This window comes from Sturnus vulgaris, chromosome 9 (assembly GCF_052056855.1).
Source record: "Sturnus vulgaris isolate bStuVul1 chromosome 9, bStuVul1.hap1, whole genome shotgun sequence".
NCBI lineage: Eukaryota > Metazoa > Chordata > Aves > Passeriformes > Sturnidae > Sturnus > Sturnus vulgaris.
In genome coordinates, this window is record NC_142251.1 from 26,880,284 (window position 1) to 26,897,685 (window position 17,402).

Sequence of the window (17,402 nt, forward strand, 5' to 3'; positions counted from 1 at the left end):
AGATTCAGGTACCCTGAGCATGAGGCTGAAGGATGGGAGGAGGAGGAGATCCCCAGAAACATAACTCAAGGTCAGTTGCTTTTTCCAAGAATTTGAGGGATAACAAACACTTCTAACCCAGACTTTCCACTCATCTGATGTATTTTTGTGTAACTGATGCAACTTCCACAATTAGGAAAGATTTGTTGCCAATTTCCTGTGCATCTGCTGTGCTCTCAGAAGCAGCATCTCTCTGGCTGCAGATGTGAACCAGGCTGCCACTGTCTGCTCTTGGGCAGTACCATGGTTTAACCCCATCCACTAAATAAGAACTGGAGGAAAAAAAGAGTAAAATAAAAGCAGTTTAATAATTAAAATTAAGCATGATTATAAAAGTGGTAATAATCAGAATGAAAAGGAGAGAGAGGAGAGGAGCAAATGATGCACAGTGCAGTTGCTCACTGCCTGCTGCCCAGCCTGTAAGAAGAAGAATCCTGACCTGTTCTCCCCAGTTTGTGTACTGGACACAGCATTTTGTGGTGTGGGGTATCCCTTTGTCCAGTTTGGGTCAGCTGTCCAGGCTCCCAGCAGTGCACCTGCTCACTGCAGAGCATGGGACAGCCAGAAGTCCTTGATTTGGGGTAAGCTCTGCTCAGCAACAGCCAAAAATTGGTGTGTTATCAACATAAATTCAAAACAGGCACTGTGCCAGCTGCTAAGAAGAAAAATAACTCTGTCCCAGTTAAAAGCATGACAGGCACTTGAGGGCAAGCACAGCAAGCTGGGGCTGTCCCAGCAGGGAGAGGAGAGGAGAGAGGAGCACCCTGAGTTTGGCTCCCACTGGGTTTGATCTGAGTTTAATTTAGGCTTACTTTATTCTCCCTAGTCATTAGCCTTGCTTTCAATTTGTTTGTTTAGCCCTCCCAGTGAATACAATTCCAGCAAGCTGACAGCAATCACAGATCAGTGGATGGATCAGGCAAGGGAGGAAGTCTCAGTGACTGTGAGATGTAAACTGCAGTTGTCATTTTATTCCCTCAAACCAGATCTGAGCCCAGTACCTGATACCCTGGCTGCAAAGGACACATGTGCTCTCTTTGCAGACACTAAAACATATTTTAAGATAAATCCCAGGTATTCAAGTCAACAATGCAACTGTGTGTGCTCATTTTTTGGGCTAATGAACAGTTGGGTCCTGTTGTGCCGAGTGTGCCTTTTAGAATAATTTTTAGAATAATTAAAAGCTTCTGTAAAATGAAGTTTTGTAGTCTAGTAGTATTTTTACCCAAAACTTTAAATGTATATTCACCTGTGCACCAGTAGTATATATAATTTTTCTTTGCATGGGAACATGTTTGGATCCACTGAATAAAAGTTGCCCTTCGGCTTGAATCCTGCATCTTGTGTCCAAATTCTGGCTGTCTCAGCTTCCTCAGCTGAGCTCTCTGAGATGCTGAGTGTGCTGCACTGACAACTGCAGGTGATCTACTTCTGGGCTTGCAGCTGTCTTACATAGTGGGGAGCTTGAGTGGGAGGTTTTAAATTCTTTCTGTTTCTTTCTGTTGCTGCAGAAGGCAAGAAGACAGCAATTTCAGATCAGGGCTGGCTCTTGTGCCATATGTGTTGTAGGACTGAACACACTGTGATCAAATTAATTGCCTTGATTTAAAAAAGATTGAAGTCTTGACTCTGCTTAGCAGTTGTTTCTGATTAAGATTTTAAAGTTCTCTTGAATCCCCAGCTGCCTGCATGTGTGGGCATTTTTGCTCTGTAAGAAAGCATCCTTTCTCCTGCTTTGAAATGAAATTGTTCTGCCAGAAGAGCGTTCAGTCACAGGCTGTGTGACCTTTCCTGGGCTTGTGTAGCTATTCCTGAACTGCTTCTCATGTGTATTTAACCCTGATTGCTGTCTTTGATAGCTTTGTAACCCTGATTGCTGTCAGCATCTTTCTCAGTCTTTTCATGAGAGGTCAGTGAGTCAGGGGAAAGGTAAGGTACAAGTATGATCTTAACAGTGCTAAATTGGAGCCCAGGTCCTTCTGGATGTTGGAAATGCTGCTTAGAAGAGCCCTCTTCGTGTGTGGAGGAGGCTGTTGCTGACACAGTGAGTTGGCTATGGCATTGTCAAGTGGGCTCTGAAGAGCTCTCAGGATGGAGATCAAAGTGTTCTGGTACTTCCCTGTCCTTTGAAGTCAGCTGGAAGGGAGAGCAGAGGACAGCTGTATTAGCAAATGGATTTGGAACCATTTGCAGTGGTAGGTTGAGCCAGCATTTGGGGAAAGCCTGGCATCAATTTCTTTTTAGCCACACAGCTTCTGTTTGACAGGAATGTGGTGTGAAGAGATCCTTCTCCACTCCCAGGAGTGTGCCCATGGCACTGCCCTGTCCCTGTGCTGGCTCTGTGCTTGTGTGCCTGGGCTGCCAAAGAACAGCACAACAGAGGTGTTTGCTGATAGGAGCATTCCCCTCTCTGTGTGCTTTTTGGGGCAGTCTCCAGCTGAGCAGTAATTCTGGGAATCCAGGATTTGTCTCCTGGAGAAGACCTGAGGTCGTGCTGACAAGTATAGAAACTTTGGGTTAATGTTTTGTGAGAGAAGCAAAGAATCTGGATTCTATCCCTTTTGGTTTTACTGGGCTGGATTCACATGCCCTACCTAAATTACATGTTTTTGCAATTACAGATTGCAGTTGCAAAACTAATAGCCTGCAGATGCTATGCAAAAGCAGAGCTCTGCTGCAGTGAATTATAGGAGGAGGGGTATTCCTTTTTATGGGTAATAGTAATAAAACAATTAATTCCTTTTGGTTCCTACAACTTTGTAAAATCTGCAAAGACGGTTGACAGACTCAGCTGGGAGTTACAGATGAACTGCATTTCTGTGCTTCTATAGCCCCTGGGAAGGACAGAAAATGGCAGAGAAACAAAACTTTCAAATAAAGTGGAGCAAACATTTATAATTCTGTGGTGCTGGTTAGATTGAGAGAGCCTTTAGAAGAAAACCTGAGCCTTATCAAACATCATGGAGAAACTTTTCCACCAGTACAAGCAGGGATTTGTTTTCACAGAAGCACAGAACTAAGCTAGACATAGCTTCTCCAGTTTGTTTTGAAACTCCAATAATTCCCACAAATAGCACACACACAACTTATCAAAGCATCTTCAAGTCCTTTAGAACCTTCCTATATGACTTGAACCAAAACTGTTCACTTAAACATAGAATTCTGTCCCTCACATCCTCTTACTTGACGTTTAGGAATTTTTTTAATCTGCTGCCAAACCAAAATTACATCATAGCAAATGCATGCATTGTTCTTTACTTTTGGGCCTGCAGAGCAGTTCTGCAGACAAGTTTAACTGGCAGGATTTCTGTCCAGTCTCTGTCCTGTGCCCTCCACATTCACATGGCTTTTTTCCTTCCTATTCAAATCAAAAAGGACAAAACTACAAGGAAAAATACATTTATGAGAGAAATAAAGTCCAAAGGGGCTTCTTTCACCTCGTTCTCCCTTGCAATTGGACTGGCATTGGTGTGCCCCATTCAGGCTTCTGCAAACTGTGATTTCCTGGGGCATTCCCTATTCACAGGACAGCGATGATGGTATTTAGTGCCTCTTATTTTGGATGTCCTGCAAGTCAAAAATGATCCTGAAATAGCTTGGAGAGAAATGAGGCAGGTTCGTGTTGGGTAATTCCAGAAGGAGGGATTTGCAGAGGAGCAGGGAATTCTGCTGCTCTGGTGTGACTTTAACAGGGTGAAGATGGATGTTCCAGTAGGACAGGAGGTTAATGAGCCTGTCTGTGCAGTGGGCTCATGTTCCACTGCCTGGAGGGACACCTGGTGCCTTCTCAGGGCCCACTGGGATACCTGATTATTTCATATTTCTGTGTTATCTTAGGGCATGATGCCTCCTCTTTGGCCTTGTGTGTTGAACAAGGGGATTATAAACCATGAGAATAGAAAAACTGAGCAGTGTATCAATATTTTCCACCCTTCTGTGACCCTTGCTTTACAGCTACCTTTTGTGCACCTCCACAATGTTTTGCATGTTTGTGGACTGCAAAGGACACAGCTCCCAGCAGGTCTCTTACCCTTAGGAGTCTCCATGACCTTTCTAGTTCTTAATCCAGGAGAGATCCTGTGCTGCTGGTTCTCCTTTACACAGAGAAAACTCCCCAAAGCTGAGCCCTGCTCCTGGACAAGCAGCCTTTGAAGGGAGGGGGGGAAACTTCCTCCCAAGGAAGCTTGTGGCAGAGTGAATTTTCCATTCCTCTGAGGTCTCTGGGATTTTCACAGGGCTCTCTGACTCACAGTGAGGTGCTTTCCAGTCAGTTTGGTTTTGGACTCCAGGCCATATCACATCTGGCAGTAGCACAATTTACAATAAAATGCACTAAAGACTTCTTCATTAAAAGGTCTCTCATGTGGGAACTCAGCTGGATAGCAACTCCTTCTTCTGCAGGGACAGTGACTGGAGGCTGTTCCAAAGTGCAGTGAGGTTTTATTTATGAAAATTTGTCTGGGAATGGCAGAAAGGTGTAATCTTACACCAGAGGACATTTTATTGACTGTGGGATGGAGCTATTTCTGGTAAAACACTTAAATAAAAATCATATCTCATCACTTCATTCCATCACTGTGTGCACAGTATAGGCTGTAAAAACCACCTGTGCACAGAAACACTGGGATTGAAACAGCACTTGGGTGGAAAGGAGCAATTTGGCAAAAATGAAAGCAGAAAAAGAATCTCTATTCCCACTGCTTTTTGGAACTTTCTTGTTCTGGGACAATCTTCTCTCCATCCCTCAAAACAGGCTTAAAACCTAGAAAAGTAATTAGACACTATGATTAGGGGTTGAATTCTCAATTACAAACTCTATTCTTTAAGTGTGCAGCAAACTCAACCTGTGTTAATGTGGGCTAACATCACAGTTAACACAGGCACAACTGGTACAATTTCAGACTCAGTTAGATGGCATTGCTAAACTCACAGTGGTAAAGCTGCTCTCAGGGTGGGCTGCAGAGAGGCTGATACCTTGTGAAATTTCATTGTGGGTTTTCTGTGGCTTCCTTGCAGTCACTATCCCATTCTTTACCTGCTCCCATACTCTTCATGTCGTGGATTCCCTGTAAGGATCCATGATGACGTAGGTAAATCTCCTTGGATTTCTAAGGTCTGCCTTGAACAAAAGCCTCAGAAACCAACCAAACAAAAAAACCTCAACACACCAACTTTAAAAACAAGCTTTACTGAGTTCCTGGTATGATGAGCAGGAGTGGTGGCTATGAGTCACAGTTTGTGTAGAGGTTTCAATTGGTTTCCTCTCTTTTTTTTCTTTTTCTAGTCTCAAAAACAACCCCCTGCTTTTCAGATATAAGGGTCAGAAATGTTCCCAGAGGCAGCCTCCCCTCTGCATTTCTACCCTGTTTAACATCCACTGGTGTTGAAGGCAGTGTTCCAGGAACTTTGGCATTTTCAGATGGACCAGTGCTGCAGCCAGTGTGGTGTAACCTCAGGGCACCATGTGGTTGCCATCCCCCAAAAGAATCAATAATGAAATTACACAGCCATTTCCTCTACAAATTTGTAAACTTGCATGCACATCCTTTTTGAGCTGGCAGAGGCCTGGCTCCCATTTCCATCCTGATTGTGCTTTGGGAGCTGCTGGGGTAGGTGAGGATCAGCCCTTGGCTCTGAGTGTGCATTGGTGAGTTCTCCTCCCTAGGGAACAGCTCCTTTTGAATTCAGAGAGCTGCTGGCATCCAGCCCTGCATTCCTGGGAATGGAGTTTTCAGGTAGCATCGCTTGGCCAGCAGTTGTGTGCCAAAGGCTGGGATGCTGCTCAGGGCCAGGTCAGTGCCCTGGGTAGGAGAACAGGACAGACATATCACACCTCTGGCAACAGCAAAAAGCCTGAAACAACGATCCTGACATTTTTTAAAAGTGTGAAATCTGTGGTTTGTGGAAAAAAAAATGTTGGCTCAAGGGTTCTGTCAACTCAGGGGTTTAAGAAGTCTAGCTTCTTGGAGTATTTGTACTCTGAAGTGACATGCAGTATTTTGGGCCTGGGAGAGCACATTTTTATTGCACATTCTTTCTGTTGTCAGAAGCACACCTGGAAAGAAGGTTCAGTGTCATGTCAGACTCAAAAAACTGAAGATGATGAGAAAAAAAAGAGTTGAAAGACCGTGCATGGGTTTGATGGCACAATTTTTGTATGATCAGAAAAGCACGCTTGTTTTCTGTCTGCTCCATCTTGAGATCACTCACTAGGTGTGGTCAGATAAACAGATAAGGTTTTTAAGCTGTCAGGAGGTTTTGAGCACTGCCAGGAGTTGTGCCATGAAAGAAGAACAGTGAGATGAGGGGCAGCAGCAGCTGTGGTGTGGTCCTGCAACCACAGCAGGAAGATTGAGGCTGGAAGAGGTTGAGGCACACAGTTCCCTGGGAGACTTCTTAGTCATAAACAGAGATGAAGAAATGCCCAGCTGCAGTGTTTGTTTGCTGTGAGAAGCCCTGGGAAGCTGCTGGACAGACAGAGTGCCCTTTGGCACTCCTGGCTCCTGCTGCCCCCTCTGCTCTGGCAGCTGCCTTTGTTGGTTGCAATAGTTTAGCACGGAGCTGGTCTCCAAGGCAATGGGAAAGATCAAATCTCCTCATCAAGGCAAATTACCAGAACAGCACATTAAAGTTTTCCTTTGGTATTTTAATCCAGTCTCCTCGGAGCTGTTATTGCTGTAAAGCAGCAAATGTCACTTGTTTTTACAAAAGGTTATCCTTGGTGTGCCAGAGATGGATCTTGTAACGAGCAGCAGGGTTCATTGGGACATCCTGACAAAGTCTTTGTGGGCTGGGGGCTGTGTTCCTGAGCCCTGGCTCCATGGATCACATCTGTGCTTGGCAGGGTCTGTGCTCCAAGCCCTGGGAAGGCTCTGAGGCTGGGCAGGACCAGCAGGGTGCACACAGGGAGATGTGCTGAGTGTGCTCCAGCAAAGCATATCTCAGTCAAGTGTCCTTAATTAGGACCTCAGAAAAGCCCTTTGAAAAACACTTCTCCATACCTAAGCACAACAGCTGAGAAGGTAAGAAAAATCGGAGGAAATTGATTTGACAGACAGAAACCCCTGGGACAGAGAAAGGACAGCTCCTGCTGGGAGTGCAGAGCCTTGCTGGGATGGAAATCCTCTCCTTTGTGTCCTTTGTGTCCCTGTCACACAGGCTTCTCCCAAATGTGTGCCCCTCTCCTCCAAACATTGCCTGCAGTGTTTTCCTCCATCGTGGGCACGCTGTGAGGGTTAATTCCTGTGTGTTTCTGTCACACAGTGAAGCAGGGATGGAGGAGGTGCATTGCAAAAGCCAAAACAGGCAATATAATATGGCCAGTTTGTTAATTTAAAAGCCAAGAGTCCAGCTTAGAAGTGATGGTGATAGTTTAAGAAACAAAATGAAATCAAAAAGAGCCATGACTAGCATTTTTTTCTGTTTAATGAAACCTCATGGTAAGAAGTGGTGATGTTTTGTTTACATCCTTAAAACTGTGAGAGTTAAAACCAATTTTTTAACAAAAAAATGGAAATGCAAGCTAAAATGTTTCCATATTTTCATGCATCTAGGTGGGAGGGACTTTGGGTACAAACCACATGTCATGAGACTGAGGCTGAAGCTGCAGGAGGAGCAGGACTTTGGGAATATTCTAGCACAGTGGAACAGGATTTCCATTGCCATTTGGCTGTAGGGTTAGAGATACATGAGGCTCTCAAGCTTTATCCCTGCTAGAGCCCTGATAACACTGATCTGATATGCAAAAAATCTCAGAATCCTTCTGGCAGTCCCATGTGTTGTTGGGACTTGCTGAATTGAGGTAAGGCAGTATCTGTGTGTCTGTATTGATCTGTCTGTCCATCTCATCTGGCTGCAGTATCACACAACTGCACAGATGATCAAAAGCAAAATGAGAATGCTGAAGCAAGGGTCTCATTTGGAATGTTCTTTCCAGGCTGATATTTTTCCAGTCATTCTGCCAGCAGTCTCAGGTCTGCTTTGTCTGTTTAAACTGTCATTTTAAGTGCAGCTCCTGCTCCAAACCAAGGCCATCTGTTGTTGGGTAATAGTTCTGATTTATTCTGCCTCTGGTTGACACTCATGTTCCTGAGCCAGATGCTGACTTGCAAAATTTGCTTTTATTCATTTTCAGTTTTATGCCATGTGTTAATATCACAGTAAACAGTATTTTAATTTAGATTTTTTTTGTCTACTGTTTAAAATTAGAGATGAGTGACAGTGTCACAGCCCCCTCTGGGATGCAGTTCAGCATCCTTCAGAATGTCACAGGACATGTTAGAGCTTCTAAATGTCTGATATCTTCCAAATCATTAATCTGTACACTCATTTCTGTGGCACAGAATTAATTATGTACTGCTTTCAAATAAAGTTTGGACTACTTGAAGACTTTTGGGCATGAGAAAGTTGTGGGTGCTAACTGTGGTCAAAATATCTGATATTCTACAGCATACCCTTCAACTTCAGTGAAGAATGAGGGTACTTAGGTAACCCTGCAGGTTTGCACTGATATGCACAATGCATATGAAGGATAAAGATGATTAGAGAGATGGATAAATTTCACCAATTCCAGGTCTATAAAATGTCTCTTCATACATGGGCAGCTTCCAGCCAATGTGTGCATCTTGCACATTAGCTCCTGGTGGCAGTCTGGGTTTAGAGCTTTTTGTTGGCCTGTGTTCTCCAGAGTTGGTGTTGGATCCCTGGGATCTCCTGCAGCAGCTCCAAAACACGTCTGAATGCAACTGTAAAGTCCTTGTGGTAGCTCTTAATGCAATTTATACATCCAGTAAATAGAGGTGCCATTATAAGGCAGCATAAATTAATGCTCCACTCTTCAGATAGGTTAGCAAAGAGCAGTTGCTACTTGTAATGACTCTCAGGTGATCATCTGAGCAGTGCTTGTGGTTTGGTAGGTAATGATGGACTCTCAGAAGCATTGAAAAAGAAAAAAAATCCAAAGCATAAGCATTTTTAAGCTCTGCTAAAAATAGTCATCGAATCATGGCAAGGGCACTGTTAGAAAATGTAATTTAATGGACATCTTATCTTTGGCCTGTTCCTTTGGGAACGTTGGGTTTCAAGAGCAGTTTTTATGTAATGTTCATTGTCTTAGTGAATGTTGTCTTAATCTTAAGTGGTTCAAAAGTGAAATGGGAATTGCATATGTGATCTGAGAATTATACCAGAGTGGTTTTATAATTTTGGTACCAAGATGTTTTTTGCAGACATTTATTTAAGTAATGTTTTCTTCTCATGGTCAGTCATTTGGTGTTTTAGGGGGAAAAATTTTTGATGGGAAAAAAGGAGAAAGAAAGTGATATTTCTGCAATGTATCTACAGAAAATCTTGATATATTTAACACTTAACTTTGTGTGTAACTCAGTTCCCCAAATCTTACACATAACACTGTAGTGTTTATATTTTCAAATGGCAGAATTACAGTTAGCCTGACATTAATAAATTAACGTGTCCTGAAGGAAATCTAATTCAGTTTGCCAAAAAGATAACCTTGCCCAAAAGTATGAGATGTTTTTATGGGAAAAGCATGGGAAAGCTTGAAAGGAGAGCATCAGACTGGCTTCATAATATGGGAGATGCCTGGACCAGAGCTTTTAAATGCAGTCCTGCTGCTCAAGGTGTGTGGTGCAGAGCTTCACTGAGACAGCAAGACAACTTATATAGAAAGTAAACAGCTGTGCAAGTAAAAGCTTCAATTCAGCAAGGTCCTTAACCATATGTTTAAATATCACTGAAGTCAAGTTAAATTACTTTAATCATATACATAAGCACTCTGTTGAATGAGGGCTTAATAGTAGTTTCCATCTCTTTCCACATGATCAAGGCTTTTTCATATTCTGCTGCATGCAACAGGGATTTCTTCTTGGTTACACAGCGTGAGCAATTGCTGTGACTTTTGGAAGACTCCCTCGGCAATATGAATTTTCTGAGCTGTTGTAAACAGTTCAGTGTGGAATGCCAGTAAGAGAGAATGGAGAGGCATTTTCCCAGCTCTCTGAGAAACAGATTTAACTGTTGTGAGAGCAGATTTAACACATCTTCTCTGCTCTTTTCCAGGACCACCTGTTACTGCCAGCCACCACACACAACAAGACCAGGAGACCAAAGATGTCTATAGTGCTGCCAGCTGTAAACATCAATGGTAAGTGCAAGAGAAGAAAGGGAACTGTGAGAGAGAGCAGTTTCAAAGAGATGTGCCTGACTCGTACATGGAAAGCAAGCTTGGGCCAAGTGTCTGTCATTACAGCTTTTGCAGAAGAAGTCAAACTCATCATTACTGGGGTTTGGCTGCCAGGGTCTCTGTTGGAACAGGAGCACTGGCAAATCCCCTGTGCTTGGTCACCCAGACTGTGGGGAGAGGTGGCACTTGGCCAGGGGTTGTGCATTCTGGCTCCATCAGGGACCAGGGAGGTGCCATCGAGTCCTGGTGGTTTGTACCCAGCTGGTTAAGGGTTACATGGATGGCACTGAACTTCTCTGGCTTAGTGGCCCGTGGGGATTGTCCTCATCTCCTCGTTTGGGTTCCTCCTACGCCTGCTTAGCAGGGCAAATTCCTTGGCCCTGCTGGTTTGTTGGGATGCTGAGTGCCTTCCCTGGCCCTCCCCAGCTGTTTACCACGCTGTTATACAACACTCAGTGTGAGTGGGACCTCTCAGCACTGCCTGCTCAGGATTAATAATCATCACATTTCAGTGCTGCAGGACAGCAGAGAAAACAGCTTTGCACTGGGGCACGGGCTTATTAGTGCACAGAAATGTTCTGGGTCAGCATTTCAGCCCCACATGAGAGACAGGACATGACCTGCACAAATGTATCCTGGATTCACAGGGGGAGGAATTGCCAAGTTAGGGACACAGGGTCACTGTCACCCTCATCAAATGCATTGAGAACCCTGGAGCAGTGTAAACTTTACTTTCTGAGCAACTGTGCACGTAATGCTTTTTTAAAACATCTGTGTTTTACAGTGCATGTGAATCATAAACCCGAATGTTATTGTTAAATCCCAGCATACCGAAAGCATTATCTGCTGATGCGAATTTCCATAAACTAAGAAAAAAAGAATCAGTTCAGGCTTTCGGCATTTTGATAATTGCACTTTCCCATGCAGTACAGCTGAGTGTGATAATCTGTACAGCGATCCTAGGGGAATTTTTATTAGATGTATCAGAATTATTTTTGGCATTTATCTGCCTGAAACTCCCTTTTTATGTCTATTACAAAAATCCTTTTCTGGCTGACCTGAATTATCACATGCAAGTGGGCACTTTATCAGTGAAGTACAAACACTATTTCTAAATTACAAATTATTTCTTCTTAACGTTTTAGTGAGTCCTGTTTTTACTTGAAATAACTTTTCATTTGTTGGAGTAAATATAATTTGGAAAATGCGCATCAGGCTCCAGTGACAAATCCTATCCATAAATAATGAAACATTGTGAAATTATATTTTCATCAGTTCTTTGGGATTTTTTCTTTGGAACATCAGCATAATCCAGGAAATAAAAAAAAAAAAATGTCCAGGGATTTGGGCAGAGATGTCGAAACAGATGAGACACGAGAATAGCATTAAGTAAACAACGGCATCAAACACCCAGCCAGGTGTTGGGAGAAAAGTTACAAGACACACGAGGGCCAGTAGGTAACTTGGCTTGATTTTTAATTTTACTATTGGTAACCTATAGGAAATGATTCCCTAAAATGTTCTGCCTGGAGAAGAACCCATTTCTGTCCTTTGAGAACTTTGCTTCTCCACCCTATTCTGCCTCCGAGGGGACTGGAGATGATCTGCACGAGCATCTGGAGTTAGCTGACAAAAAAAAGCTTTCCTCCCAGCTGTTCTTTTAAGCCCACCTTCATTCTCTGTGCACCTGCAGAGAGTTGGCTGCTGGAGAAGGACGAGTCTCCTTTGGAGAAATTGGGAAAGCTTTCAGTGAAAGAACTTGTCCCCTCTTTCCTTGTGCCTCAGCCAGATCTCTGTGCGAGGGGAGACTTTTCTACTGCCACTTCCTTGCCCTTCCTTTTTACTGTCACAGCCCTGGCAGAGGAGATGGCAGGAAAGCAAGTGAGGGGAGCTTTGTTTTTAAGCTTTTTCAGACCTCCATCACTTGATTCTGCAGGGTCTTTTTCTGTGTACTAAAGCCTACCCATGGTAGTTTCCAAAGATGAAATACCTGACAGGGCAGTTGAGAACCAACCCTCTGAAATACTTGGACAGTCCTTTCCCAGCAGGGCAGTCACCCTTTTCTGGTCACACTTTGATCGTTCTGGTGCCTTCTAAGGTCCACTAGAGACTGCCTTTAGCTTGCTTGAGCCATTCCCCCATGGCTGCAGGGACAGAGAACAGGTATGGACAATGAGTGGAATGAGCTGTCCACTGCTGTCCTGCATGGCTCTGCATGCTGGCTCCTGACGTGGCCCTGCAGGACTGAACTGGCAGTTTTCACCAGTGTACAAAGCAGAGCCAAGGTTACAGCCTGAAGAGTTTTTCTGGGAGGAAAAGTGGCAGTCCTTGTGCTGTGAGGTAGTGGCAAATGTCAACAGACAATCTTGTAATCGATGTGCACATGCACTTGTGTGCAGTCAATAAAATGGGAGTTTAAAAGAAGATCTGGTACAAGGCAATAGCAGTTTGGTGTTAATTTTCCAGATAAAAACTTGCTTTGAGGTATTCAGTTTCTCTGTGCTGGAAAAGAGTAAAAACAGCCATTACCTTTTAACACTGTGCCATGTGCTCCTTCTCACAGTCAGCCTGAATCACCCATGCCCCTCAGAGAGCATTAGGATAGAGCCAGATCCTCACTGTGCAGGTGCACAGGAGCATATTTGCCTATTTAAATATGTTTAATATGTTAAATATGGTTAATCTTTTTTAAGTATAGGAGCTTGTTATACATTGGTACATGTTATTCCTCCACCTCTTACTCCCTTTTCCTTCTTCCCCCCCAGTCATGTCCCCTTTCCAAGCTTGCAGGGCCATCCCCCAGTTCAGAGCCAATGACTGGTGGCAGCTCTTCCTTTCCTGGCTCCCCAGATGCTCTGGCAGCCCTTGTCCCATGTCCCTGCTGTACCCTGTGGTACAGCTCTGCCCTTGGCCCTGCAGCCAGCCATGCCCAATTCCATTCCTGCCCAGCAGTTGTGAACATGTGCAATACTCACAGAAAATCTGCCTGGTGGTACCTCAGGACCTCAGCACTGGGAAGCCTGGAAGGAAAAAAGCAGAACTGAGGAGTCCTAGTCCCACTCTAGGTGGTTTTGGAGGCACCATTGGTGTGCCTTCCTGAGAAGTAACTCCTAGAAGAAATATCTTGCAGTTTCTCATGGGAATGAAAACGAACTGCAATCTACAGTTAAACTCAGGCTTTTGTTTTCAAGCAAGTCATGTTTGTTATGCTGGATTGCAGCTATTATTTTAGAAATCTAACTATGCACTTGAGACCAGTTAAGTCTCCAGTAGGTTTCATTCCTAAATTTGCTTTTATTGTAGTTCAGAATGTTGTTGGCTCATTACACCAATTCCAAACTGACATATAGGCGGTGCCTTTCTTGAAGTTTAAGTGGAACCATCTGCCATTAGCCCTCTATTTATTTAGCTGCAGTGGGTTACTTTGGATCCAAGTAACCTATAGAGAGCAGCATAGCTGAGCACTCTCCCCACCCTGAGCACAAGGCTGCTGTGTCTGCAGCTCCCTGGGATTAGGTGAGGAGCTCTCACAGCTTGCACTTGCTCTTAGTAGGAGCAGTCCAAGTGTCTGTGCAGGTGTGGACTCACCAGCAGTACTGGTGGCCTCAGCAGCAGCACAAAGACCAAAAAGGCCTTTGTTCTTCTTAGGATCCCTGTGCAAAACAGTTCCCTGCATGAGAGTCTTTCCATCGTTCATTCTCGTTAAACTGAGGGTTGGTGTCTGTGCTCTAGGCCAAAACAAAAGTGAGAGACCTGATGAGAAAGCCCTGGTGAAATCTAAGGCTCATTTTCTTGGAATTCGCTGTGACAGAGAGAGTTTTGAATTTTTTACAAATGTTCTGGATAGATCCTTAGTCTGATGTAGCCCAGTCTGCCTTTGAGAAAGCTGTCTGTGTGCCTGACCCTTGATAACCTCTGTGTTTCTGGGTTCTTAAAGAGCCCTCTTCTCCTAAGGGTTGCTTTCTGCCATGAAATCCAACAGCAAAATAATCTCCCAAAGGCAGAAATGGAATGGAGTGGTGACTTCAGCAGAGTCCATGTGCTCTGTTGTGTTGGCCAACTTCTGATTCCTGACCAGTTCCATCAGCTTTCCTTCTTGCCATCCATCATCATACTGATGTAACAGACTTCAAAATGCTCTGAAATAATACAGGTTCTAATTAATGAGGTGGAAAGCAAATCTAGTGGTAAGACTTTTTGATCAAAACTGCAGCGATTTCTGCCATCAAGCAGCATGATTATTTGCATGCAGCTACAAAGAACCTCCTTTCAGCTGACAGCCATGTGCAGGCAAGTCACAGATGTCCCAGGCTGGTAGCAAACTGTCTGTGAAAAATCTGTACTGCAAACAGAACCCACACAGGCTGAGGAGGAAAATAAAAACAAAAGCTCTTTGGGAAGTGACAATGGTCTGTAAGTTCCCATGTCTTAGGGTTGAATAAATAAAGTCTTCAACTTCCTCTGCCTTTCAGGGTCAAGCAAACAAAAGATGCTGTTTCCTTTTTTCAGAGCAAGAAACAGAATTCATAGTCAGTCATTGAGGAAGGTCTGAAACAATGCATATCTGACCAAACAGAACTGCCTTCCCTGAAGGTGACTGCTTGATATTTTGGGAGGCCTCTCCCTCTGTTTGGATAGCTCCAGAGTGGTTTCAGGAGGGTGATGGTCCCTGCTATCCATAGCTCTTGTCCTTCATTGTCCTCCCTGTCCTGATGCCCATGGGTCCCTGTCACAGCTGCTGTCCTGGGCACCAGGCTGGGAAGCTCATGTCACAGGTGTAGAGGACACATCTCTTGGCTGCACAAGCATGAGCTGCAGAGATACTTCCCTCAGTGTTGCTGCTTCTTACTGCATGTAGCAGAAAGTGCTGAGAACTCAGCACAGCCTCACAAGCTGCAGTGTGTGACCAGAAAGCTCTGGAAGTTGTGCATGTGAGATCAGAACCTGGATGGGAGATGGAAGAAGGGTGACTGCTGAGGTTTTTTGGGAAAGTCACTGAGAGTCCATCGGGTTCTCTGAACAGGATGTAGGGAAATGCATCTGAGAACGTCTCCAGTGCTGTCATTCCAGTTCTGAAACTGCCATTATTTTGTTCTTGAGCTGCCAGTTGAGGGATAAAATTTGGTGAAGTAGGGAAGAATCAGAGCTGTGGTCAGAGCTCAGTGCAGCAGCTGATTCCTGAGGCTGGGCTGGGACAGAGGAGAGCCTGCAGAGTCCTGTGTGCAGCCATGGACAGCAGCATTAGGAGGATCTGCCAGGGTCAGACTTGGACTTCTGCTCCCATGCTCATGTAAAGCTGTGCTGCAGAGGTCAGGATGGAAATGATGGCAGAACATTGTTTGACAAGGAATTTTAACAACAGATTTTAGTAACCTTGTAGGATGCTGCTTATTCGCTTTTCTGGTCTCAAAGTCATGTGGAAGTGCAGTTTGTTAAAACAAAATATTCCCACAAACTTTGCTCCACTTCTTTGAATCAGAATTGCTTATTGCTTAGATTAAACCTTAAATAGAAGTTTTCAACAGCTTTTGTTACCTTTAAAAGACTTTGCTCTCCCCAGCCATGTTTGTTAATATGTTGTCTTTGACAGAAAGGAGGAGATTAAATTATTCAAAAAAGTATGAAAGAAATCATTCAAGAATTTGTGCACAAAAGTAATGGAATCTGTGTCCCTTGAGTTCATGTTTATTTATTTAGACAGGAAACGATCAAGAAATGAAATCATGAAGGCTTATTCCCTAATGACTTTTCATAACGAGCTGTTTACCTAAATTGCTAAATGAGTAATCTATTTTTATGCATTGGAAATAACAGGAAGGTTATTTCAGAGGATCTTCAGTGCCTTTTGCCCCTTAATGAATACAGAGAAGAGTATCTCCTGGCTTTGGCTGCAGCAGACATGCTCCAGATGCTGCAGATGGCATTTTGCTAGGAATGTGCCATTCACCAAGGGGGCAGAGAATTACTCATAAATTAATTGCACTTCATACTGTGTATTTCCAATGCCAGTGTTGAGTTATTACAGCAGGTTGGTTTTTCCATAGGAATGACACACTTGTGCAAAATTCACAGTATGATTAGAAAGAAGCCATGCCATAGGCTGGCAGTGTGGAATTGCAGAGTTGGTTTGAGCTGAGGGTGTTGGTGTCTGCTGGGTGTTTGTCAGCCCTGGATGCTGATGCTCTCCCAGGGTTCACAGAGAGCACTGCGAAACACTGTGAAAAAAGCAAAGAGGGAACTTTCACCCCAATCTGTGAGCTTACTGTTGCAGCATGTTGTAATTCCAGCCTCCAGCTCAGCCAATCTGCCTTAATCTATCTTCAAATGTTGTAAATTCAGGATTATATAATGCCTCTTGGTGTGAAGTTATGGGTGGCAAACAGTTTTATGTTTGTGATACACGGGCCAACTTTGGTAGCTCTTTATTTCTGCAGTGATCTGAAGCATAATTATCCATAATGAGCTCACCCCATAAAAACATGAAAAGCTGCAACAGAGCTGGTAGAGGAGGTTCACATTTATGAGTTCTGTCTTGAGGACATCACTGGGGTAAACCTAGAGCCTGGTGAAAACACAGCAGTGTGAGAGGGCCTGCTGGAGTGTTTGGGTCAGTCTCTAGGGACACTCCTGCCACCAGGGCTGGGAGGCTTTTCCCTGCTCCTCAGCTCTGTGCTCCAGGCTGCACTCCTCACCTCTTCACACAGCCCACCTCACCCCTGGTGCTTCCTGCTCTGCCTCCTGGGCATCCTCCGGGCTTGCAAAGTATTTGAGAAACGCATGCTGAGCTCCTGAAGGACACTTTTGCTCATTGCCCACTTGATGAAGTAAATGATCTGCCTTCATCCTGCATGAGCCTGCAGCAGCTCCAGGGAAGAGGCTGTGCCATGTCCCTGTCCAGCACAGACACCCTCTGGGTGAATGAGGATGCAGAAGTGACTGCCAGCCCCAGCTGCCCCTCTCGTGGGAAAGGAGGAGCCCTGTTTGAGAGCAGGGCTCACACATTAAAGCTGTAAATCTGCTGTTGCTGTAGTGGGAGACAGAAATGTTTGCAGTGTCTGTCTTTATTAGCACACTGCGTTCAGACAGTGCTTTCATCATTCACTGACACGGCTCTGAATCACAGAGGCTCCTGTGGAGGAGAGTGCTCACCCCACACACACAG

General features: G+C 44.3%; 1 protein-coding gene across 2 annotated transcripts in view; it reads left to right on the top strand.

The window, feature by feature from the left end:
- ATF6 (activating transcription factor 6) overlaps positions 1–17,402 on the top strand; it is a 70,769-nt gene that overhangs the window by 43,146 nt on the left and 10,221 nt on the right. For both annotated transcript variants that reach the window (XM_088170211.1, XM_088170212.1), the window contains exon 15: positions 10,117–10,201. In XM_088170211.1, the coding sequence (XP_088026337.1) occupies positions 10,117–10,201 (85 nt within the window). The remainder of the gene's footprint in view (positions 1–10,116; positions 10,202–17,402) is intronic.